Genomic DNA, 21,212 nt, shown 5'->3' with positions numbered 1-21,212 from the left:
CAATGTAAAAACTTAATGAGGGTAGATCAATAGGTTCAATAGTATGGGTAAAATACTGTACATTTTTTAGCAGTTCTTACGAATTATAGCAATTAATTTCGAGACACATTTAATTGAATTCAATGATTTTAAATAAGTTGATTTTAATATTCTTTAGCAAAACCATATTTAATTTAAAATGTCATGCTTCCCCTGTCGAGTTGTGCGTTTCTTCTTCTTTTAAAATGTCAAAACTATTTGATATTATTTTTAGTTATTATAAAAAATAAAAAACTAAACATATATGAAATTTTAATGGAATAACAATGTGATAACACTTTAGACTGTTGGCATATTTTTTTCTCTTAATATTTTGAATGCATAAGAAGTATTTGCTTATCATAGAAAAGCAAGCAAGAATTAATAGAAGAATATAGTGCTTACATTTAAAACTATTTGTCATTTGATACAAGATAATATCATATATTCTTTTAAATCTATAAAGAAAAAGTTAAATGAGGCGATAGGCATGGAAACTAAATTGTTGCACATCCAAATTTTCTTTGGTGTTATTTTATCTAGAGTTTCTGTAAAAGAGTTGTTCTTGTGACAGAATGATGTCTAGAGGCACAACCAATGAAAGTTTATGTCTATCTCTGAAAAACGATGAAAAAATTGAGACAATAAGAAATTTCACACGTTACACGTCATTATTTATTTCAATATGCCAAATGAAGGAACAAATAGGCATAAGAAATGAAGGATAAATACCACAAAATTTAGGTCATGAAAACTATAGTAGTAAACCACTAGTTTGGTTGGGGTGAAAGAGAGAAATATTATCATACCTACAATTCCCAATTCCATACAGATCAAGGAAACAAGGGATGGGGAAACAGAGGGCAAGATTCTGAATACATACACGCCTTGGGATACTTCTCAATCTCTCTTTACTTTCTCTAACGAAAATCTACAGCAACAAATGAAAACAAGCAATTGTTTCCGATATAATCCAATTCCAGAGACACTTGGAGGACAGAAAAAGACAAACCATACATGTAAAATCCCAACCTCAACGTTTGGAATATTGAGGGGCTTTACGAGCTTTCTTCAAACCAACTTTCTTCCTCTCAACCACTCTGGAATCTCTGGTAAGAAGTCCTTCCTGTCTCAAAGGTGCTCTATGATCTTCGCTCACCTTCAGCAAGGCACGGGCAATGCCAAGAGAGATTGCCTGAGCCTGACCAGAGAGGCCACCACCCTCAGCTTTGACAAAAACATCATAACTACTTTCATATCCCAAAGTTATCAAAGGGACTTTAATGTATTGAAGCCACAATGGATTTCCTTGAAGATATTCCTGCACAAAATTAATGTAAATCAGACAAAAAAAAAATCAAAAGGAAATAACATTTATAAATAACACACAGACAGACCTGAGATGGAAAAAACCATTAAAAAATGAAAACTCCTAAAAGATACAATCACAACTGTAAAAATGTCGTCAACAGATTACAAATAACCAGAACATTATCTGATTGCAATTCGACCAGATTTCTTATTAAATCCTAAATCCAAGATGACAATATGAGAAATTTCTTCATGCCACTATGAATAGTGAAAAAGAAACACGAGCCACCAAGAAACATCAATCACACAAACTAGTAAAAGCAACCCATTCATAATATGAAAATACAAAATTAATTTCAAATAAAACAGCAAAAGACCCACCACACATATACATTATGTCATCATAACTCGTAATACTAATTCTTCTTCCACTAAGATAAACAAAGAACTTAAGCAAAAATCCAACTCAGGCAGATGTTCAAATTATATCATGTAACATTTAAGCCACCAAATAAAATGACACACCTCAAGGCATGCTTGGTAGAGATGGTGGAAAACAAAAAGAACTTGAAAACTATCCACATCAACTCAACCATGCAAAGCCAGAGTGAATGTGAACAAGTGCATAGGAACAAGTTGGAGTCCCCACCCCCCACCCAACAAAAAGATCCTATAATGAGCACAATGAAATCAATCTTTTTGGTGTTCTTGTTTTCAGCAGAAGTTTGTCCTGGTTTGTGGAGCAGAAGTTGGCACTGCATATGCAACTAGTAGTTCAAATTGAGCAGTCAAGGAACCGAGTTCCTTCGTCTTCTTCCTGAATAATCAGGTAGAAAATCTTGTTAATGGAAAGTATGGGATCCTATTAACAGCCCAAAGTGAGCAACTCATGACATTCCAGGCCACATGGGCATTCCCAAGCCCAAACAGATGTCCTCTAGGTCAGCATGGCTCAACAACTACTATTTGAAGTGACCTATTTCAAATTTTCTTTTTCCTTTACCTGTAGGATGTGTCTAACCTTGGATTTCAGTACAGTTACCTCTGGTCTTTTAAATAATTCAGGTCGTTGTAGTCGGAAATCATGAATGAAAATTGTTATCTTCTTTTCTTCAGTATAGTGGCTCGTTTATTTCCATTAATTTTCCCTCAACCGTAACATTTGGATGCTCTCATTGGTATAATCTAACCTCTGACTTGGGAGAACGCGTGATTAAGGCCCATAAGGAAGCCCATGACACATTCTATGTAAAATGTATTCAAGAAGAGATTTCACACCTTCACAGAAATACTCACCCAGCTCTTCCCAGATACCCTTTTCAGTCTTACAATGATTTACATTAAGTGACCCCTGAGAGCAGTTAATCAACTCCGGCAACTGAAAAACACGATGTCCATTATGTTGTTAAAAATGTGCTTCAGGTTCAATGCAATTTCAGTCGCATTAACTTCCTTGGAGACAAAATTGGAATAAAAAAGGAAAGCCACTTTAGTTACTCTGTCATTCCAGAAGCAGCACAGCACCAGAACGATCTTCTGTGTTCACTGTGCCATCCGCAAAACTATCTGATTTCTCAACTGAGGCAATTTTCATGGGACAGGACAATTAGCAGTAATGGTCACTGGTGAGAAGCTAAGAAAAAACCGGGTTCAGACAAGGGTTATCCACAGTGCGAAGGGAGAATGAATTGGAGCAAACATCCATGGAAGAAAGGAAGACAGCCATTGACGAGCAAGAACAGAAATCACAGGAAGCCAAAGAACTTCCAATACCACACCAGATACCATAGAGTTTATGAATCAGAAGATTCTGAATCGATTGAATTTCACAGTCTAGCACAATACAAGCATATATCAGCCGCTCTAATTCATCAACTCATAGACTGTAATGATTGAGCTACTTACAGAACCTATGACAACCCAAATCAACTAACCAAGACCCTGTCTGGAATAAAAAAATTACTAAGTAGATAAAAATCAACTTAATATGGCATAGAAGTCCTGAAATTTCGAGTTGAATCATTCTATCTAAATCTCTAAATTTATCCACTTGCCACCATTCTAATTCCTAAATATATGTTAATATATCATTTAAGTCAAACTTTTAATTTATTATTTTGGAGTAATATAATTGACAAATTGCACTTTACCGAACTAATGTAGAATTTCTTTGAGACTCAGAACTAACGGAACTACACTACGCACTTCGAGGAACTAAATTGGTGACTTACTAGAAACTGAGAATCTCAATTCGACAAACTAAACAGTAAACACTGAGATATATGCCCTTCACATCTCGGCAAATTAAAAACCACAACTCAAAATACCGGTTAATGACAAAATAAAAACAAAACCGATAAAGTGGCGTGAGAGTTTGAAAGAAACAGAGAAAGAAAGCAGGGAGAGAGGGAGTGAGACCTTAGCGTCGCGGTAATTGATGATGAATTTGCCGGTTCCTTCCTGGAGAACGACGCGAGCGATGGCGCTCTTACGGCGACCGGTCCCTATGATGGTCTGCGCGGCGAATCCACCAGGAAGCCTCGATTTGACGAACTTCTTGAGGTCTTCGGTTTCCGGTTCGGCGAGCGCGGTGGCGGAGACGACGAGAGAAGGGGTTTTGGGGAAGCGCGAGAGGGAGAGGTTGGTGGCGAAGGAGAGAGTGTTGGGTCTCTGAGAAATGTGAGAAGAGAAAGAGAGTGAAGAGAGGGAAGTGGTGATAGCCGAAAGTGAAACCGCCATTTTCGACAAGCCTGAGTGGATAGTGTATTCTACAACGCCAGATGAAGGGGATAACGAATTTATTAAGATTTTTCTTTATTTTAAATCTTTTTTTTTACTATCATCAGAATTTTTATAAATTAAACGTTCTCTATGTATCCAGCAATAAGTTCTAACATAGAAACAACGCAGTGAAATTCAAAAACTCTATCTTATTGCATAGGGAATTTTAAGGAAGAAATTATTTTTCTTTAGAAAATTTAAAGTGTTGTAGGACAAAATATGTTGATTATGTAATTTTTTTAAGAGAAATTAAAATTGTAATTCTTTTCATCAAAGTAATTAAATTTAGAAAATTTAGAAATTTAAAATTTTACTTGAAAGATAAGAATTTAATTTTTTTTTTGTATTCTTGAATTCTTGTTCTTTTTTTTTTATAATTTCGTTTTTCTAAGTTTAATTTTTGTTAAAATGTTATTGACTTAACTAAGATTGAAATATTATTAAGATGATTATTTTTGGATTAAGGTTATTAGTTTTTCTTTTTAATATTTTTATAGAAGTTTTTTTTTAAGATTTAAGTTGTTAGATTTTTTTTTTTGGATTGTGAATTTCACTATTATTTTTCTTTTTTGGATATTAGTTAGAGTTTTATTAGTAAATATAGGGAAAACTATTGTTTCTATTATTGATGTGAATTAAATTTTTGGTCAATATCTGCAATGTTTTTTTTATCATCAACAATGATGTTTTTTTTTTTTTACAATATTTTGCTAGAATTTGTTTCTGAATATAAATTGGGAAACGTTTAGCTAACATTGATAAGATTTTTTCTTTTTTTTTGTCAATGTCAAATGATAAAGGGGATAACGATTTGTTTGTTAATATAAATTCTTTTGTGAAGAGTTGAATTAATTATTCATTTCTTTGTGTCAACATTAACTAGTATCTAAAGCCATTTTAAAGTTACTTTGATTTATTTTTATAGACTCCAAAATATGTTTCTGATGAAAAATAATTTCGTGATTATATTATAAATTTAAGAAAAGGTAATTTTTTGTTTGGTTATAATCATAAATAAAATACTCTTAAAAATATGATTATATGAGAAATTATTTAAAATAGGTTGTTTGTGATTTGAATTAAATATTAGATTTTGCAAGCTTCTGGTTATCCTGAAAAGTTAAAATAAATATGTATAAAAAATTTTAAAAGCAATTAGGAAGAAGTGATTTTATCTATTAAAAAGGCTATAAAAATAGGCCTATAATATAATCTAAAACAAAATTTGTAAATTCTCACTCTAATACATGCCTAAAATATGAAGTTCTTCATTATTGGTACAATTCCACGGACTCTACTGGCATAAAGAAAAAGAAAGAAGAAAAAAAAAAAAAAAATCATTGATCATATGCAATTGCTCCTCCCCACTTTCTCACACGACTCTCTGCTTCTTCAGCCTGTGAAAATTTGAACAAAAAACAAGATTGCTGATTTCCATTGGAACATTAACCTTCAAACATTCCTTAAACTCTTGCAAGATTAAATTCAAGAGTTGGGGAATAATAAATGTGAAATGCACTAACCTCTTTTTTCCAATTGGTTATTGAAGTGACTATTATAAGGATTGTGGTCTGCAAAACTATGCCTGCAATCATCCCTGACCAAATACCCTGCATTACACACATACAAGAAGTGTAAGATTAACAAATTACACAGTATTATTAGAGTTCGGATTCTTTATCGGTTTTTTTATGTTATTTATATACGGTGCCTTCAAAATACACTAATAATCATTAATTTTACTATTCTAAATGCTCAGCAAAAGTCAGTAAAAAAAACTTAGCAGAGAAACTGGACTCCTGTTACTATGATAGTAAATATGTCAAAACACAAAATTGCAAAACTAGGACACAGACAAACAATTAAGATTCATGATGTTACATATAGATTTTGAATTCTTTCTTGAGTTTTTGATACCGTCTTCCTAAGACAGACAGTATCAAAAGTTCAACAAAGAATCTGAACTCAACAATAACATATATCAAGAGAATGGAAGGATGGTAAATCACCACTACTCCAAAATTAAGTGTAAATCCCAAGACTATTCCTGCTGGTAATCCAAATACATAGTAGCACCCAATGTTGATGTATGCTACAAGAGATTGCCAACCAGCTCCAACAGCAACACCTAATGAAGTTTTATCATGGAAAAAGTTATGAGATTTTAAAACACACATATAGAAATAGCATATACTTCATAAATTGTGCATTAAAACTTGGATTTAACATGTAAAAAAAGGATTGTAATTTGAGAGTTTCATAGTTTGTGGGAGTGACTAACCAGATAGCACTGGTTGAAGGCTGTTTAGAAGCACAGTGACACCAAGCAAAGCAGCAAGCTTAGTTGTTTCATGAGCAACTGCAGAGCTGGTGGTAAACAAGTAGGGAAAATAATCTTTTGTTGATAGCACTACAATCATGACCACAACACCTATGGCCACTGATGTAATTGAAACCACCCACACTGAAAACCTTGCAGCCTTGAAATCACCAGCACCAAGTTCATTTGATACTCTCACACTATACATCAACATTCTTGTTCAGACTATCTGCAACAGACGTAAAAAGCCTAAAACAACACACGTATCTGACACCGACACTAGAGACTACCTTATAGCAGCATTGAACCCAATTGCAATCATGGCATCCCAGCCATTTATGTTCATACTGGAAACATAAAAACAAGTATTAGTACTCGGTTATAAACTCTCAACAAGTACCAAAATCACTATTTTTTGTGATGAAACAAACAAAGGGTATGAAAACATTTTTAAGCCATTGAATTTTCAACTTCTGCAAGAGAAAGAGACTTTGGAGGGTTTTGGGGGGTTAGAAAATGATTCACCAGATAGATATGGCATCAACAGGCACCAGAGGATTCTCCAAACGCCCTGTTATCACCACCAGTATCATCAGATACCAGAACTCCAAGCTGCCACAATATTCATCTCAGAAGTTCAAATTTAGCAGCATACATAATCAAGTTCAATGCAGAAAATGAAGCAGACTAGTGAAAGTAAAATACCATAACATAACAGCTGAAGCCAGAGAAAGCTTCACAAAACCAAACAAGTCCACAAATGCTAGCCATGTGAATCCACTCCATGCTCCATCTGATTTTGTGATGAAAATGTACAGCAACTGTGCAATCACAATCAACCACCATGATGTGTTGAGAGTGATTGCTGCTCCAACCAGACCCCACCCCAGCTTCAGTATAAGAAGCCAGCTGAAAACTGTGTGCAGAACCAAAACACCTACTGATACCCATAACATCACCAGCACTTTCCCCTGTGCCTGCAAGAACTTTTGGATTGGAAAGTTTATAGCATATGCAAACAACTGGGGTATCATCCACACAGCAAATTTTCCTGCCAAAACAAAAACATGTGGTCATTTTCTTTATGGACAAATGTTAGTAGTTAATATTTTGTCAGTTCGGAAAAGAGTTGAACTCAAAATCTCTCTCATCTTTTATTCCAAATTTTTACTACTAAATCAACTTTATAGTTCTTCCATCGACTATATGAATATCTCATATTATCTTACTTATCATATTTGTTTTACAAGTTTTTGACATTTGATGTTCCTAAGATTTGAAGTGGGTGTTTTGAACAGAGATGTGAGAGTGAGTGGTAACCTGAAGCATGTGAGATCTGAGATGTTTGTCCAAGGAGCACTAAAATTGGAGGTGACCAAATATAGATAGGTAACATAAGAAGTGCAGTGATGAACAAGATGACCCATGATCTCTGCATGTACACTCCCAACATCCTCATCTGCCCTGCACCAAAAGCTTGCCCACACAGAGTCTCCAAGGCACTTCCCATTCCCAACTTATCCCCATAACAACAACATAAACAATCCATCAATTTTAATCATCAAAAAAACTCACCAAAAATCAATCAATCATTACTCATTAATTTTACACACTCACACCAGTTTCTATTAATCCACTGTGTCAAACTAATTTGGTTCACATTATTTCAACACTAAGCCATTCAATTTAATGTAGGAGCATCACACACACACACACACACACACACACACACACACACACACACACACACACACACACACACACACACACACATATATATATATATATATATATATAATGTTTCATCAGAAAATTACCCCATTTTGCCAATGGTTCCTTTTTTTTCTAAGAATTCATTCCATTTATAAAAAAATTAAATTGAGTAAAAAAATAATAATTTCCTAAATAAATAATATTATATATAAAAAAAAATTGTATTCGGACAAGTTTTTGTGCCAAACAAAATTTACCTTGTTTATTAAAAGAATTATACAAAATAATAAAATTTCATAGAAAAAAAAGAAAAAGAAAAAGAAAAATTGTGCCTCCAAATAACTTCAAGACGATTGTAAAAATGAAAAAAAAATTGTACATTCAAACATGACTTTTACACATTTAAAAGAGTATATAATTGAAGTCATTGAAAAAGCCGTAAATAAATATGTATGCAAGTATAATTTTCTTTTGAGTCTAAAAAAATTAAAATGTATTAAATTCGTAGTACAAAATAGGACATCTTTAACACAAGTTTGAAATTATTATTTTAAAACACAATTTCTTTAACACGATTCTTTTAAAATTAAATATTTCGCTAATTATAGTAAATTTTCTAACAATGCTTATACTATAGATTGACTTTTTTCATTGTATTTTGTAGCTATTCACACGTGTACGTGTACATCACTTTAGAAACAGTTGGAAAAGTTTGAAAAGTTTGTGATCGTGACAGTGACGTGAAAAATCTGCCCCACGCTACTGAACCCTATATGGAATTTAGTTTTAATTTTTAGTAAATGAAAGTCGTGCAAATTAATACCTTTCCACTGCTGCAGAAAATACTCGATACATTTTATCACCTACAAACATAGTTTTATTCATAAAAATACTTATATGTGACCGATATTTAATTATTTTGTAAAAAGTAGAATTCTTCATTTTCATTATTTGACTAAATAGACCGGAGAAGTTAAGTACATGGAATAAAAACACGACTAAAAATAGGATTAAATTAAATATGTTTTTTCTTTTCAAATTTTAGTAAAATTTAAATTTAATTATTTTTTAAAATTTTTGACCAATTTAATCATTCATCTTTTAAAATATGTAAATTTAATTTTTTTAACCAAATTTTATTAAGTTTATATAATATTTTAAATACATTTCATAATAATATTTAAATTATTTACACTATTTAATATATTTTTACTTCAATATTAATTCAAATATTATTATAAAATACGTTTAAAATATTAAATAAACATAAAAAAAATTAAATTTATACACTTTTAAAATAAAAAACTTAATTAATAAAATAAAAAAAATTAATTCTAAAATTCACTTAAAATTAAGAAATAAAAATATATTTAACCCTTAAAACTACGTTAAAAAAAAATCTAAACTTTATTTCATTCACAAATTATGCAGACGGTAGCACCCGAAAACCAAACAAATTACGTATATACGAGGATATTTATTAACATTATTACAAATATAAGAAACAATTTTACTTTTTCTCTTAATATTGTATATTTGTCATTTTTAAAATATTATTCTAACCGACTTAGAGTCTTAGATTCCTCTGTAGACGGTGACACGTGTTATACAGAATGTTCTTCAAAGAAAACCAGACAAATTATGCAGAAAACCAAACAAATTATGCAGACAGTGCTCCGAAGAAAACCAGACAAATTATGCAGACAGTGCAACAACCCAGAAAACGAAACAAATTTCTTGGTGACACTGTGAGAAACAGATGAAGAAAATTGAGAAAAAGAAGGCATGAAATAGAAGAGAAAGGTGGGTTTGAGAGAGTACCATGACTCCAAAAGCAAGACCTGCAATAACAGAGTTTTCTACAGAAACTGCTGCAAGAGCAAGATCACCAACTTGGCCTGCAAAAGTCTGAGTGAGTGCACCGAGCGAGTACTGACATATAGAGGTGAGGATAGCAGGGCCTGCAAGTCTCCATAGCTTCTTGGACTCAAAACCGAAACTCTTAACAACAAATTTCAGTGTCTTCTCCTCAGCAGTGTCAGAGGGTTGAGTGTTCTCTAGCAAGGGAGTGTCCATTGACATGTTTGGTTTCTTGTTCTGTCACTGATATATTGGTTTCACTCAGAAAAATGAGAAGTTCTAGTGGCGTTTGAATATCAGACAAAGTTTGGTTTTGGTTTTATATATAGTGTTGGAGTGTTGAAGATGTGAATGAGAGAATGGGAATGGCAAGTGGAGAGATGTGGAGGTTTTACCAACTGCATTTAATTAGTATTAAAGAAGGGGTCGGAATGGCAGCTAAGGTATTACGGCCATGCTAGAAAATTGAGGTACTTTTCTTTCATATAAATACAAAATTTTAATTTAATTTAATCTCATTTTTTATTTTAATTGGTTTAATTAATAGGATGATATTCACTTTCGTTCAAATGTGTCTGTTTCATACATGTCTGTAAAGAAGAGTCAATCAAGTCTCAACTTTTACAAAAGTGTCTTAACTAGGTCCTTTCAAAAAAAAAAAATCATTAATACCGTTAATGGTATTTAGGACTATTACCACTAAATTTTAATATAAATATCAATACTTAATTTTGTAAGTCATTTTAAATATCAATATCATTAACGACGTTATTAAATTTTGTCGTTTGAAATGGACCTAATTTAGACATATTTTCAAAACTTGGAACTCAATTGACATTTTCTTTAAGAATAGTTACCTGACACATCCGAATGAAAGTGGATATCATTCGACTAATTAAACCTTTTTAATTTTATATATAATAATTATAAATTACAAAATTATAGAATTAAAGAGTTATAAAAATTTAGAATTTCAAAATTATAAAATTAGATGTGATGCAAATTAATTGAGACAAGATAATAATCATGTCATCTAGTTCTATCACATAATTCAAAATAAATAAATTTTTTTTTATAAATTAATAGATCATATAAAAGTGAATTTATAATACTACAATAAAATCTTTAAAGAATAATTAATTTTAATGATAAAAAATAATTAATTAATACTGTGACTAATTTAGATATTTATTTATAAATTAAAAATTATTAGTAACTAAAATAATTTATAAATTATTAGTAACTAAAATAGTTTATAAATTAATATCTAAATTTGTCATCGTAATGGATTGATTTTTAAGGTGGTTACTAACATTAATTATCAAGATTCTATTTTATAAACCAATATACAATTTATTTTAATTATCAATAACTTTTAGTTTATAAATTAATATACAAATTAATGTGATTAATTATTTTTTGTTATTAAAATTGATTATTATTTAACTTCTTTTTAGTGTAAAAATTTAAAGCTTAATTAACTCAAACTTTATTTGATTTTCGTTCTTAAGTTTTACTATTATATTCAATAAACACCTCAAAATTGAGAAGTCGTTGTAATTTTTTATATAGATAATAAGTAACAAAAAAAATAGAACTAGAATAAACATTATATATTTTTTATAAAGTTTAGTATGTTTAATTTCTCTTAAAAATTCAATTTTGAATTTAGTTTTATAGAGATGATAAACCTTTGATCAATTGTATAAATTTCATTTCCATAATACCAAGTCACGTCAATATCATGAAAATAGAAAATGTTACTAAATTAATGTATTCTAATTGTGTATATCTTTTTCTTTCAGACTTCTCTCATTTTTTCTTCACAAACATGTTCTAATTAGAATCTAACTGTGTACAATATTCCATTAGAATTTACTTTAAGAAAATTACTTTCATATTAAAATTTCCCTACTCTTAATTATTTGGTTTTTATGTATGATTATCAACCGATTCATGTTTTAGTTATTTTTGGTTATTCCTTTAAATACTTAGACATGTGGTATTTATTATCTTTCCCTTGTCTATTAGTTAGAATATAAGTAGAATTTTTATAACTATGAGACTGAAATTTAAACTGGGAGAAAAAGATTCGAGACTATGAATAGTATATATGTAATATTTTGAAATTCATAATATATAGGGTTAAGTATTTTTCTAGTCCCCGAACTTTGACTCAAAATTGGAATTCGTCCCTGTCTGAAACTTCGATATATTTTGGTCCCTAAACTTCTCTAAAAATGAATGAATATAGTCCTTTTAACCCAATTATGTTAACTTTTTTTTGACGTGTCAAACGATTTTCATATTAGTATTGAAATTTTTTACATTGTTTGACACATTCTTGGTTCAATATCTATTGAGAAATATGTTCGACACTTCAAAAAAGTTAACATAATTGAGTTAAAAGAACTATATTCATTCATTTTTAAAGTTTAAGGACCAAAATATATTGAAGTTTCGGAGAGGGATGAATTCCAATTTTGGGTCAAAGTTCAGGGACTAAAAATATACTTAACCCGAATATATATATATATATATATATATATATATATATATATATATATATATATATATATATATATATAAGTACTTTTTAACATTATTTGTATATATGAATGTTTATATAATGAATAAAAGTCACGACATAACTTTCCTTTTCAGCGATTGAATTCATGACTTTCATTTTGATACCAAGATAGCAATCGTTGGATCAAGCGTTTACCACTTAGCAAAAAATTATAACTATTAGTCAAAACATAACTTTTTTTATTTAAAAGTGTATGAACCCAAACATCATAATTTAATTGTGACTCGATCCACTCAATTTCTGTCATGAGACAATTATTATCATCGACATTATCTTTTTAGTTAAGAGTGTATAAATCCAAACATCATAATTTAATTATGACTCGTTCCATCCCACCTTTGCCACGGAATAATTGCAGCCATCGAGATCGATTTACAGGAACATTACTGTCGATTATGACGATTATGACAAGTTTGTAGGGAAGGAAGTTAATGTGGAAAGCGTGATTGAGTGGGGGTTGTCACCAACTGGTGGCTACGCCCAACGTTCCATGCAGAGTTGGTTGGATTCAATTGCATTTTTTCATTTCTTTCATTTAATATTTTAATATCTTCAATATAATAAATGTTTGTATTTTATCAATCATTTCACAACTTATCTTTACAAATATAATAGGTAAAAAATTTAGTTTATATATATATATAAAATCAAGACGTATTTATATGTGTTTTCTAAATTTTCAATGTTAAGTGTCAAAATATGACAGATAAAATCATATAAAAAAATACAAAAAATAACCTATAGAAAACTTTCATATACAAATTTTTGTAATAACTAATAACCTTTATGCACATAAAAACAAAAAACAAAAAAGCACTCGTTTTCTCTTTATTTCTATCACTCCAAAGAATATATCTTTTGCACCTTTTTTCTCTTTTATTTCTATACATCTTCTTTTCTTTCCATTTATTTCCATCATAACCCTAATTCCAGAAAAGTCAAAATTAAAGCAAATTACTTTTATAACAATCTCCGAAAGCTGGAAAATACGTATAATTATTATGAAAATGTCTTATATCTTCTATATTATGCTCTTGGGACAAAAACTATTATTTAAGAATTTGAATTTCTTTTTCTCAATTAATTTTGCTTTGATGCAAATAAAATTTTGACTTTTACAAGATAAATGAAGAAAAAAAAATATTTATTTTGTACGAACAATCGACATTCCGTAATTTTGAAATATCATTTTAGAGTTTTTTTTTTCATGTTAAATAATTAAAAAATATATATCTCCAATATCTTGTGCATTAAATAATTTCTTTTCCTTTAGCTCGAATATGTTCCAAATAGCCGGTTTAATGTTCAAGTAAGTAAATTATTGTTTTAGATCTCCAAGAAAAAAAAACGACTCAACAATTTTTTTTTAATACTAATTGATTTATGCTTCAAAGAAAAAAAGAAGTCTCCAACTTGGTACTAATTACTTTAGATTTTTAAGAAAAAAAAAATCTCTCCGAAAATTCAAAAAATAAATTTTAAATAAAATTATGGTAAAAAAATTTCATTCTTAACTTTTATAACTTCATGAACTTTATTATTTTGATATTCTAATAATTTAGGTCTCCAAAAAAAACAAAAAGTCTCTCAAAAAACTAAAAGAATAAATTAATTTTAAATAAAATTATAAAAATATCTCATTCTTAAATTTATTTCATAAATTTATTTCAGGCTCTCAAATCTTAAAACTTAAACTATCTCTAAATAATTTAGTATTTTGGTTTTCTTACTTAAGAATTCATTCTATGAATATAATATTCCTTTTATATCCTTAAAGGTTTCTTTTAAAGAATATTTAAAAAATTGAATCTACAAGAGAAGAAAAAATTGATTTCTTTTATATTTAATTTGCAACGTCATATCATTTTATAACATTACTACTAAAGTATGACATTCATTTATATATATATATATATATATATATATATATATATATATATATATATATATATATATATATATATATATATATATATATATATATATATATATATATATATATAAAAGACTATTTGTGACCTTAATTATTTTGATCTCGTAATATTTTTTTACTAGTTGATTTATATTTTTTTTTCAATATAAGTCATAACTTTAATGAACTAAATATTTTACTTTTATTTGTTATGGTGTCGTCTGTGAAAGAGATTGAAAATTACGATGATATAAATTATATATAAAATTGTGGGGGTTAGATTGAATGATCATATATGAGAAGCAAAGAAAAAACTCAATTTCATCAAAATCAACTTGAATTATAAATAATTAATTAGCACGAAGTTTTTATTTTGAAGAAAAAGAAAGAAAGGAAAATGGTTTATATTTTGATTAGATTTTCAATAGAGGAGAAAAGTATGGATAAGGTAGGAATTTTGAAGTAATGAACAACTTTTGAAAGGTATGAAGAAATGAATTTTGTTTTTTTGTTTATGAATGTAGCATTTGTGATAAGAACTTTGAAAGGGATGTTAACACGTAAGTATAGTAAATAGTGTAATTAAAGTACATTAAGGAGGGATACATTATTTGTTTGATAATAATTATGAAATTTAATTAGTAAAATACACATGGAGAACATATTTTTTCATATTATATATATATATATATATATATATATATATATATATATATATATATATATATATATATATATATATATTACTTTCTTTTTTTATCACATAATGCAATCCAAATAAATCACAAAACTAAGTTTGGAGAAAACTTGGTAAAAAAAATGGAAAAATAGCAAATACATAATTCAGAATAAGACAATAAAAAGCGAAAAACATAAGATTTTTTTTTTTTAAATTGTGATATTGATTTTTCTTGTATTTTCATTTTATATTTTTTATTATAACTGATCTTGTTACTAGTGATAGACAATATTGTTGTATATTACTGAAATTTAGATTTAAACACTATGGTATATGTAATATGGACTTTTTTAAGAACTTATTGAACAGTATTTTATTTTCAGTGTTCAGTGTGGTAAATTATTGATTAATTAAAAAAGCTAGGGAAATAAAATCGAGTATTCAAATTAAAAGGAAAATTACAAATTCAATTAAACTTATTTTTGCCAAAATTATTGTTGGTTCACAAACAAATATGACTAGGCTATTAAGGAGTACAGATTCTTGACTCTCTTTTTTTGTCAACTTTTCAAAATACATTGGTATTGGTATATTATAAAAGTTTTTAGTATATTTTGAAATATCAACATCAAGTGTTAATTAGTATATTTAAAAGATACGTCATCGCCAAAGTTTCAGCAGAGAATACAAATTCACTGTTATAGCTTGTGTAAACCATGGAAATTGATGTGATTTTCAGTGTAAATGTGCTTGTTTGGATGAGTTTCTAAACACACTAAATTTCAGTCACCAAAAAACTGAAGTGTGTGTGACCTTTCATTTTTATAGGTTCTTTTTCTTTAAGCATATGAATCCAACAAAATGCAAACTTTCTTTAAAACGGCAACAAAAAAAAACACACCCATACTCCTTATTTGTTTAATAAGATCCCAGAGGATCAGAATCTGGAAAATTGATTCTGAAAGTTTTCAGCCAAAAAATTGTCGCTCATTACAGCTGGAAAATGTACATAACTCTACAACAAGCACACTATTGCTTCTTTTTACCAAATTTACATATTCATGCTCATTGGCATAAAGTAACAGTTTTTCAACTATAGTGACAGATTCATTGATGCAAACACAGTAGCTTCTTCCAATCAGAGTCCCAAGGGCTAAGATGAGTGCCACATAACAAAAGTAATAGTACCAGTTTTAGCTTCAGAATTTTTTCCACATTGGTGTAAAACTTGTTTCTGAAGGCACTCTAAGGGTCCAGGTAAATAATTTCAGCTTGTCTTGAGGTTCTCCTACACCGCAGCAGTTGTTTCATCAGTTCTGTTCCGATGTTTAAAACAGGAATCACAGTCATCCTTTCCAACACAGGACAGTGTAGAAGTAGAAAGCTGATAAAATCCAATTCAGGTTTGATACCAGATATGCCATCTATCTTCACATTTCTCATATGCATCATCTCTGGACAAGCAAAAAACACATCTTCCCAACAATAGTTGTGCGTTATCAGAAGAGTCTGATCCTCCTGTCGAGCCTGCATGCCATCACAGTTCACAATTGCAACCATTTTAGAAACACCCAAATGCCCAACACTGAACTCATTTGAAAATTCTAGAGCTTAATTAATAACTTCACTGAAAAAACGAATCAGTATGTGGAACAGAAAAACAAGAAGCAAATACCAGTCACAACAACAACTTACAAGGAGTACTTACCAATATTTCTAGTTCTTGTAGATTAGGGGAGCTTCTTAGGAGGCAAAGAGCAGCTGAGATTTCCTTCAAATCATTTAAGTTTATTCGTATAGAAAGATAACTTAGATCAATGCACGGTCTTGGAAGATTTATTGGCACAACCCCCACTGCCAAATACTAGCATAAGCAAGAAACAGATGAATGGATCACAAATCAGAGTATAATGTGTCTAATACGAGCATTTCAATATAGACATGCACATTTCACATATTAGGGAGGTTAGAGATGAAAATGAAAAGCACACAAATAGTAGCTATATCTCATTACTAATTCCCTTATATTCGTTTGAAAAATACCCATTCATAGATATTTTTTATCTTATTTTGTTGTAAATTTTAAATAAGATTATTTAAAATTGTTCTTTGAAATATAAACAGAAATAAAAAAAAAAAAACAGTAATTGAAATATATTCATGGATGGATACAAATTCATAAGCATGGTTTATTTGTGGGAGAAAAACCAGTAATTGGGAATTATACATTCAAATGATCAAGAATTTAACATTATTCACACAACTAGAATAATTGTTTAGGAAAAGTGGTGTTATGAGCATTGTACCTTTAGAAAATAGCTCTGTATCTCTAGCCTTTGCAGGTGCGGAAGATGAACAAAAAATTTGAGCAAATTGCTAGAGCCTCCATGAAATCTACTTTGATAGATTTCAAAGTTCACATACAAACCAATTGATACCACTGCTAATTGGAAAGTATTCTCAAAGCTAATATCTTCAAATTTACCCCCAATGTCAAAAAACAGGAGATTCGGTGTATCAATATTAAGATGAGTGAAACCATCAAAGTTCATCAATGTCAATCGTTCAAGTACTGGGCAGCTGGATATCAAGTTTTCAAAAACATCCTGAGCCAAGGTAACATGTTGCAGATCAAGACTCTTTAAGTTCTTGAAGCCTTTAAATGTAGATGGAGGTTTAAGCCAACAATTAAACAATTCTAAATGAGTCAAACTCTGACAACAAAATAAACATGAGTGTATCTTATACCGCTGTCCTTTCCAGATTTCCAGCACAAACTCTTTAACAGATTTTCTGGATACATGAAGCGTCCAACGATCAATATCAGTCACACCAAGGAGATCACGATGGGAGAGTTTGAACTTGTTGATTGGCCCGGAATGAAGTAGCAGTACATGATCAACGGTTCTCAAAAACTTGTTCTTTACAATCATATGGTCCTGAGTAACCGCAGAGCCACATTCGTTATCGAACACGAGATTCGGTAGCGTGGCCCATTTGTACCTCCATTTGCTAGATAAAACACTTGTTCTCACTGCTTCCTTAATTGACAAATGTGACAAAATTTGGTCTATTACATGACCCGGTAGATAACTGATCCTGTCTGACTCCATATCTGTTAGGCAACGAGACTCAGGTGGCTCTCTTCCCTACATTCAATCAAATATAAAAACAGGACACTTCAATCGACTAAGTTACCATCACACATGTATAAATTCAGGTCTACGAACAACCTTAAAACAAAAAGCAAAAAATGTAGCACCATTACTATGTTAGTGTTGCTACATTGAACAAAAAGAGCACGATTACTGTTTATCATTTTCAATTTCGCTCACATCAAAGAATGTACCCATTGATGAGTCCCAAAGCCAGCTAGGAACTCAAGAAATCCCACTAAACTCTCTTCTTATGAATGACATGGCATTGCATGACCATAAAAGGCACAACAATCCTCAATTGGATGATCCACAACCCCTTACTCGGTTTGCCAATCCATAATCCATAAACAAAATTATGATGATAATCATTCACACTTTGTGAATTCAAATTACAAAACAACCCAAACAACCGAATTGCAAGCAGGAAGCGTATATTTTCTTGAACAATGCCTAACAAATCAAGCAAAGCAATCACTAATTACACTAAAAACATAAAAATACAATTTGAAATTCAGAAGGCTCTCTGAGAGTTACCATGTCAAGCTATGAAGTAATTCCAGGTAAGCAACACAATCCCAAAAGAGAATGCTGCAAAAACAAAAGAAAACTTCAATGTAATAATCAGAGTACCAAAAACCAAACAGTGAAAGGGGTTCGGAAAATGTAGCAAAATTATGATGATTGACAAGCACTCACAGTGAAAAAAACTGTGATGGAATAGAGACAAGGGTTATATTTTGGAAGGAAGAGAATTGGAAACATTGTACATGCAGAATATACTGTGATATATTCAATACTCTTCCAGACCTAATTGGGGTTGAAGACGAAGAGATTCCAGGATCCATATTTCAAGAAAATAGAAATACAGGCCCATCTTAACATTCTATTGTTGATAGACAGGCCCAGTTGAACTATTTCCGATTTGGTTTTTTTTGAACATGTATTTTGATTTTTTTTTTAAATAAGTTTGGGATTGTGTTATTTGCAATATATTGTTGGATTTAAAAATATTTGTCAGGATGTATATTTTAAAATTTATTTTAGATTCAACAATTTGTAAGATATTTCTGAATTACCAATATATTTTAATTTATACATTCTAATATATGTTTTGAATGCATTTTATATTATATAATTAGAAGGTATTTTTGAATTTGAAATACCTTTCCAAAATTTTTCAAATGTAACTTTTTTAAATATATTTCTTTGCAGTTTAAAAGGTGTTTTAGAACCAAAAACATATTTCCAATTATAAAAAAATATATTTTTTAAATGTAATTTGAAAATTACTTTTGGATCATAAAAAGTATTCTAAATTAGACATTCTAAAATACATTTAAATAATGAAATTTAAGTACAACTTTTATTTTTTTTATTATAATAATTTGAATATGGTAATTCAGAATTCTTGAATTTCATGAGGGTGAAAACACAAAAAACGGCGCAAGACTTTGGTGACCAAATCATTTCATATTCTCTTTCTCTTTCTGATATTTATTTTAATTATTGCAAACGCACGACCTAGATATTACGTAATATGTTAAATATAATGGAGTATTCTTTATTATAATTTTTCTGTAAATCATATTTTAAAATATTGAATTAGATTTAAGTTTAAATTTAAACAATTTTTATAATTATATTAATATTTTTAACGCCAATATGATTGGTTAGTCATTCGATTCCAAGAAAATTCAACTATATTAAAGTCAATCAGTGTAAAAACAAGTGTTATCACTAAACGTATAATTACAATTTGTATGTATTTTTTAAATATTTCTAAATTATTTAAACTTTAAAAATTTATACTTGAAAGGATAAATTTAGAAAAATAAAAAGTGTATATAGTTGTAAATATATAATTATAAATAAAATAAAGTTTAGTAATTGAAATAAAATATATTATTTATATTTCAAAAAATAATTACTAAAATAAATTGAAAAAAAAGTTTTTTATTATAAATAATTATTAAAATTTTAAAAAATAATAAGAGAGAATAAAATTGAAAAAACCAAAGAAGTATATCGTCTATGTGTATATACGTATACATAACAGATAACGTTCTAATAGTAAAATTTAACTTCAATTTAAAAAACATTATTTCTTTTTATAATTTAAATTCAAAAATAACATATTCATATATAATAATAGTAATTTAAATTTGAAAAACTTTAGAAAAAAATTCGTCTTTATAGATTGTATGTGGATACTATATAATAAAAATAATTGAAAATATATAAAACTGAAAATTGTTGTAAAAAAATTTAATGAATACAATAATAATATAAGTAAAATAAGTGTTAATTTGATTATAATTAATGAAATTTTCTATGGGTGCTGACATAACAATGGTGAGCACAATGGATGACGACACATAATCATACTATACATCTGTGTCAATAATTTTGATATAGAAAACAACTAAAAAGAGACTATTTAAAAACAACTAATAACTTATGTTTAACATTAATTATAAAAGATTCACTCATCAACTTTTGATGACCATCATCCTATAATCATCATTGTATCTTAATTTTAATCTTATATTATAAATGAAGAAACACAAATAACAAAATTTTTACATGTGTCAAATTCTCATGAAACCATATAAAAATTTGTAAAAATAAAAACTCAAACATATGCACACAAAAGAAAATATGTGTTGGTCTCTCATCAAATCACATAAAAAATAAGCCATCACCTCTTCTTCAACCACAAAAAAACTCTATATCAAGATTAAATCTTAATCTTATTTTAATTATTAAGATAATACAAATCTTAATCTTATCTTAATTCTTAATATATAAATATAACAATTGAAACATTAATAACATAATTTGAAAAATATAATATAAAAATAAAAATATTA

At 29.1% G+C, this 21,212-nt stretch overlaps 3 protein-coding genes across 4 annotated transcripts; all 3 read right to left on the bottom strand.

Moving 5' to 3' along the window:
- Nucleotides 1–670: 670 nt before the first annotated feature.
- On the bottom strand, nt 671–4,123 carry LOC114193088 (30S ribosomal protein S9, chloroplastic). Of its 2 annotated transcripts, XM_028082784.1 has the most exons (3): nt 3,748–4,123; nt 1,051–1,339; nt 671–949 (listed from the first exon to the last, which is right to left on the bottom strand). In XM_028082784.1, the coding sequence occupies exons 1-2, from the start codon at nt 4,066–4,068 to the stop codon at nt 1,052–1,054; spliced, it is 609 nt and encodes a 202-aa protein (XP_027938585.1). In that variant the 5' UTR covers nt 4,069–4,123; the 3' UTR covers nt 671–949; nt 1,051. The 2 variants fall into 2 exon arrangements, with proteins under 2 accessions (XP_027938585.1, XP_027938584.1); XM_028082783.1 differs by having other exon boundaries at nt 671–1,339; nt 3,748–4,122.
- Nucleotides 4,124–5,265: 1,142 nt separating this feature from the next.
- Nucleotides 5,266–10,385, bottom strand: LOC114193577 (protein DETOXIFICATION 33). The gene is made up of 9 exons (XM_028083433.1): nt 9,965–10,385; nt 7,751–7,946; nt 7,136–7,481; nt 6,956–7,042; nt 6,721–6,777; nt 6,392–6,630; nt 6,120–6,238; nt 5,634–5,720; nt 5,266–5,507 (listed from the first exon to the last, which is right to left on the bottom strand). Exons 1-9 carry the CDS (start codon nt 10,223–10,225, stop codon nt 5,448–5,450), a joined length of 1,452 nt encoding a protein of 483 aa, XP_027939234.1. The 5' UTR covers nt 10,226–10,385; the 3' UTR covers nt 5,266–5,447.
- Nucleotides 10,386–16,058: 5,673 nt separating this feature from the next.
- Nucleotides 16,059–19,181, bottom strand: LOC114193559 (F-box/FBD/LRR-repeat protein At1g13570-like). The gene is made up of 5 exons (XM_028083408.1): nt 19,039–19,181; nt 18,877–18,930; nt 17,491–18,333; nt 16,893–17,048; nt 16,059–16,711 (listed from the first exon to the last, which is right to left on the bottom strand). Exons 2-5 carry the CDS (start codon nt 18,877–18,879, stop codon nt 16,430–16,432), a joined length of 1,284 nt encoding a protein of 427 aa, XP_027939209.1. The 5' UTR covers nt 18,880–18,930; nt 19,039–19,181; the 3' UTR covers nt 16,059–16,429.
- Nucleotides 19,182–21,212: the final 2,031 nt, after the last annotated feature.

Source organism: Vigna unguiculata, chromosome 8, assembly GCF_004118075.2.
Source record: "Vigna unguiculata cultivar IT97K-499-35 chromosome 8, ASM411807v1, whole genome shotgun sequence".
In the NCBI taxonomy this organism is placed as follows: domain Eukaryota; kingdom Viridiplantae; phylum Streptophyta; class Magnoliopsida; order Fabales; family Fabaceae; genus Vigna; species Vigna unguiculata.
The sequence above is the reverse complement of the archived record's forward strand: the minus strand, read 5'-3'. Positions and strand labels throughout refer to the sequence as shown.

Coding starts and splice junctions, on each gene's coding strand:
- LOC114193577 (XM_028083433.1), bottom strand. CDS start 10,225: ATGTCAATGGACACTCCCTTGCTAGAGAACACTCAACCCTCTGACACT. Junction 7,482..7,750: donor TCAGATCTCACATGCTTCAG/GTTACCACTCAC, acceptor TTGTTTTGGCAG/GAAAATTTGCTGTGTGGATG. Junction 6,778..6,955: donor GTTGATGCCATATCTATCTG/GTGAATCATTTT, acceptor TTATGTTTCCAG/TATGAACATAAATGGCTGGG.
- LOC114193559 (XM_028083408.1), bottom strand. Junction 17,049..17,490: donor TACAGAGCTATTTTCTAAAG/GTACAATGCTCA, acceptor TGCTTATGCTAG/TATTTGGCAGTGGGGGTTGT. Junction 16,712..16,892: donor TACAAGAACTAGAAATATTG/GTAAGTACTCCT, acceptor GATGGCATGCAG/GCTCGACAGGAGGATCAGAC.
- LOC114193088 (XM_028082784.1), bottom strand. CDS start 4,068: ATGGCGGTTTCACTTTCGGCTATCACCACTTCCCTCTCTTCACTCTCT. Junction 1,340..3,747: donor TCAATTACCGCGACGCTAAG/GTCTCACTCCCT, acceptor AATTTTGTGCAG/GAATATCTTCAAGGAAATCC.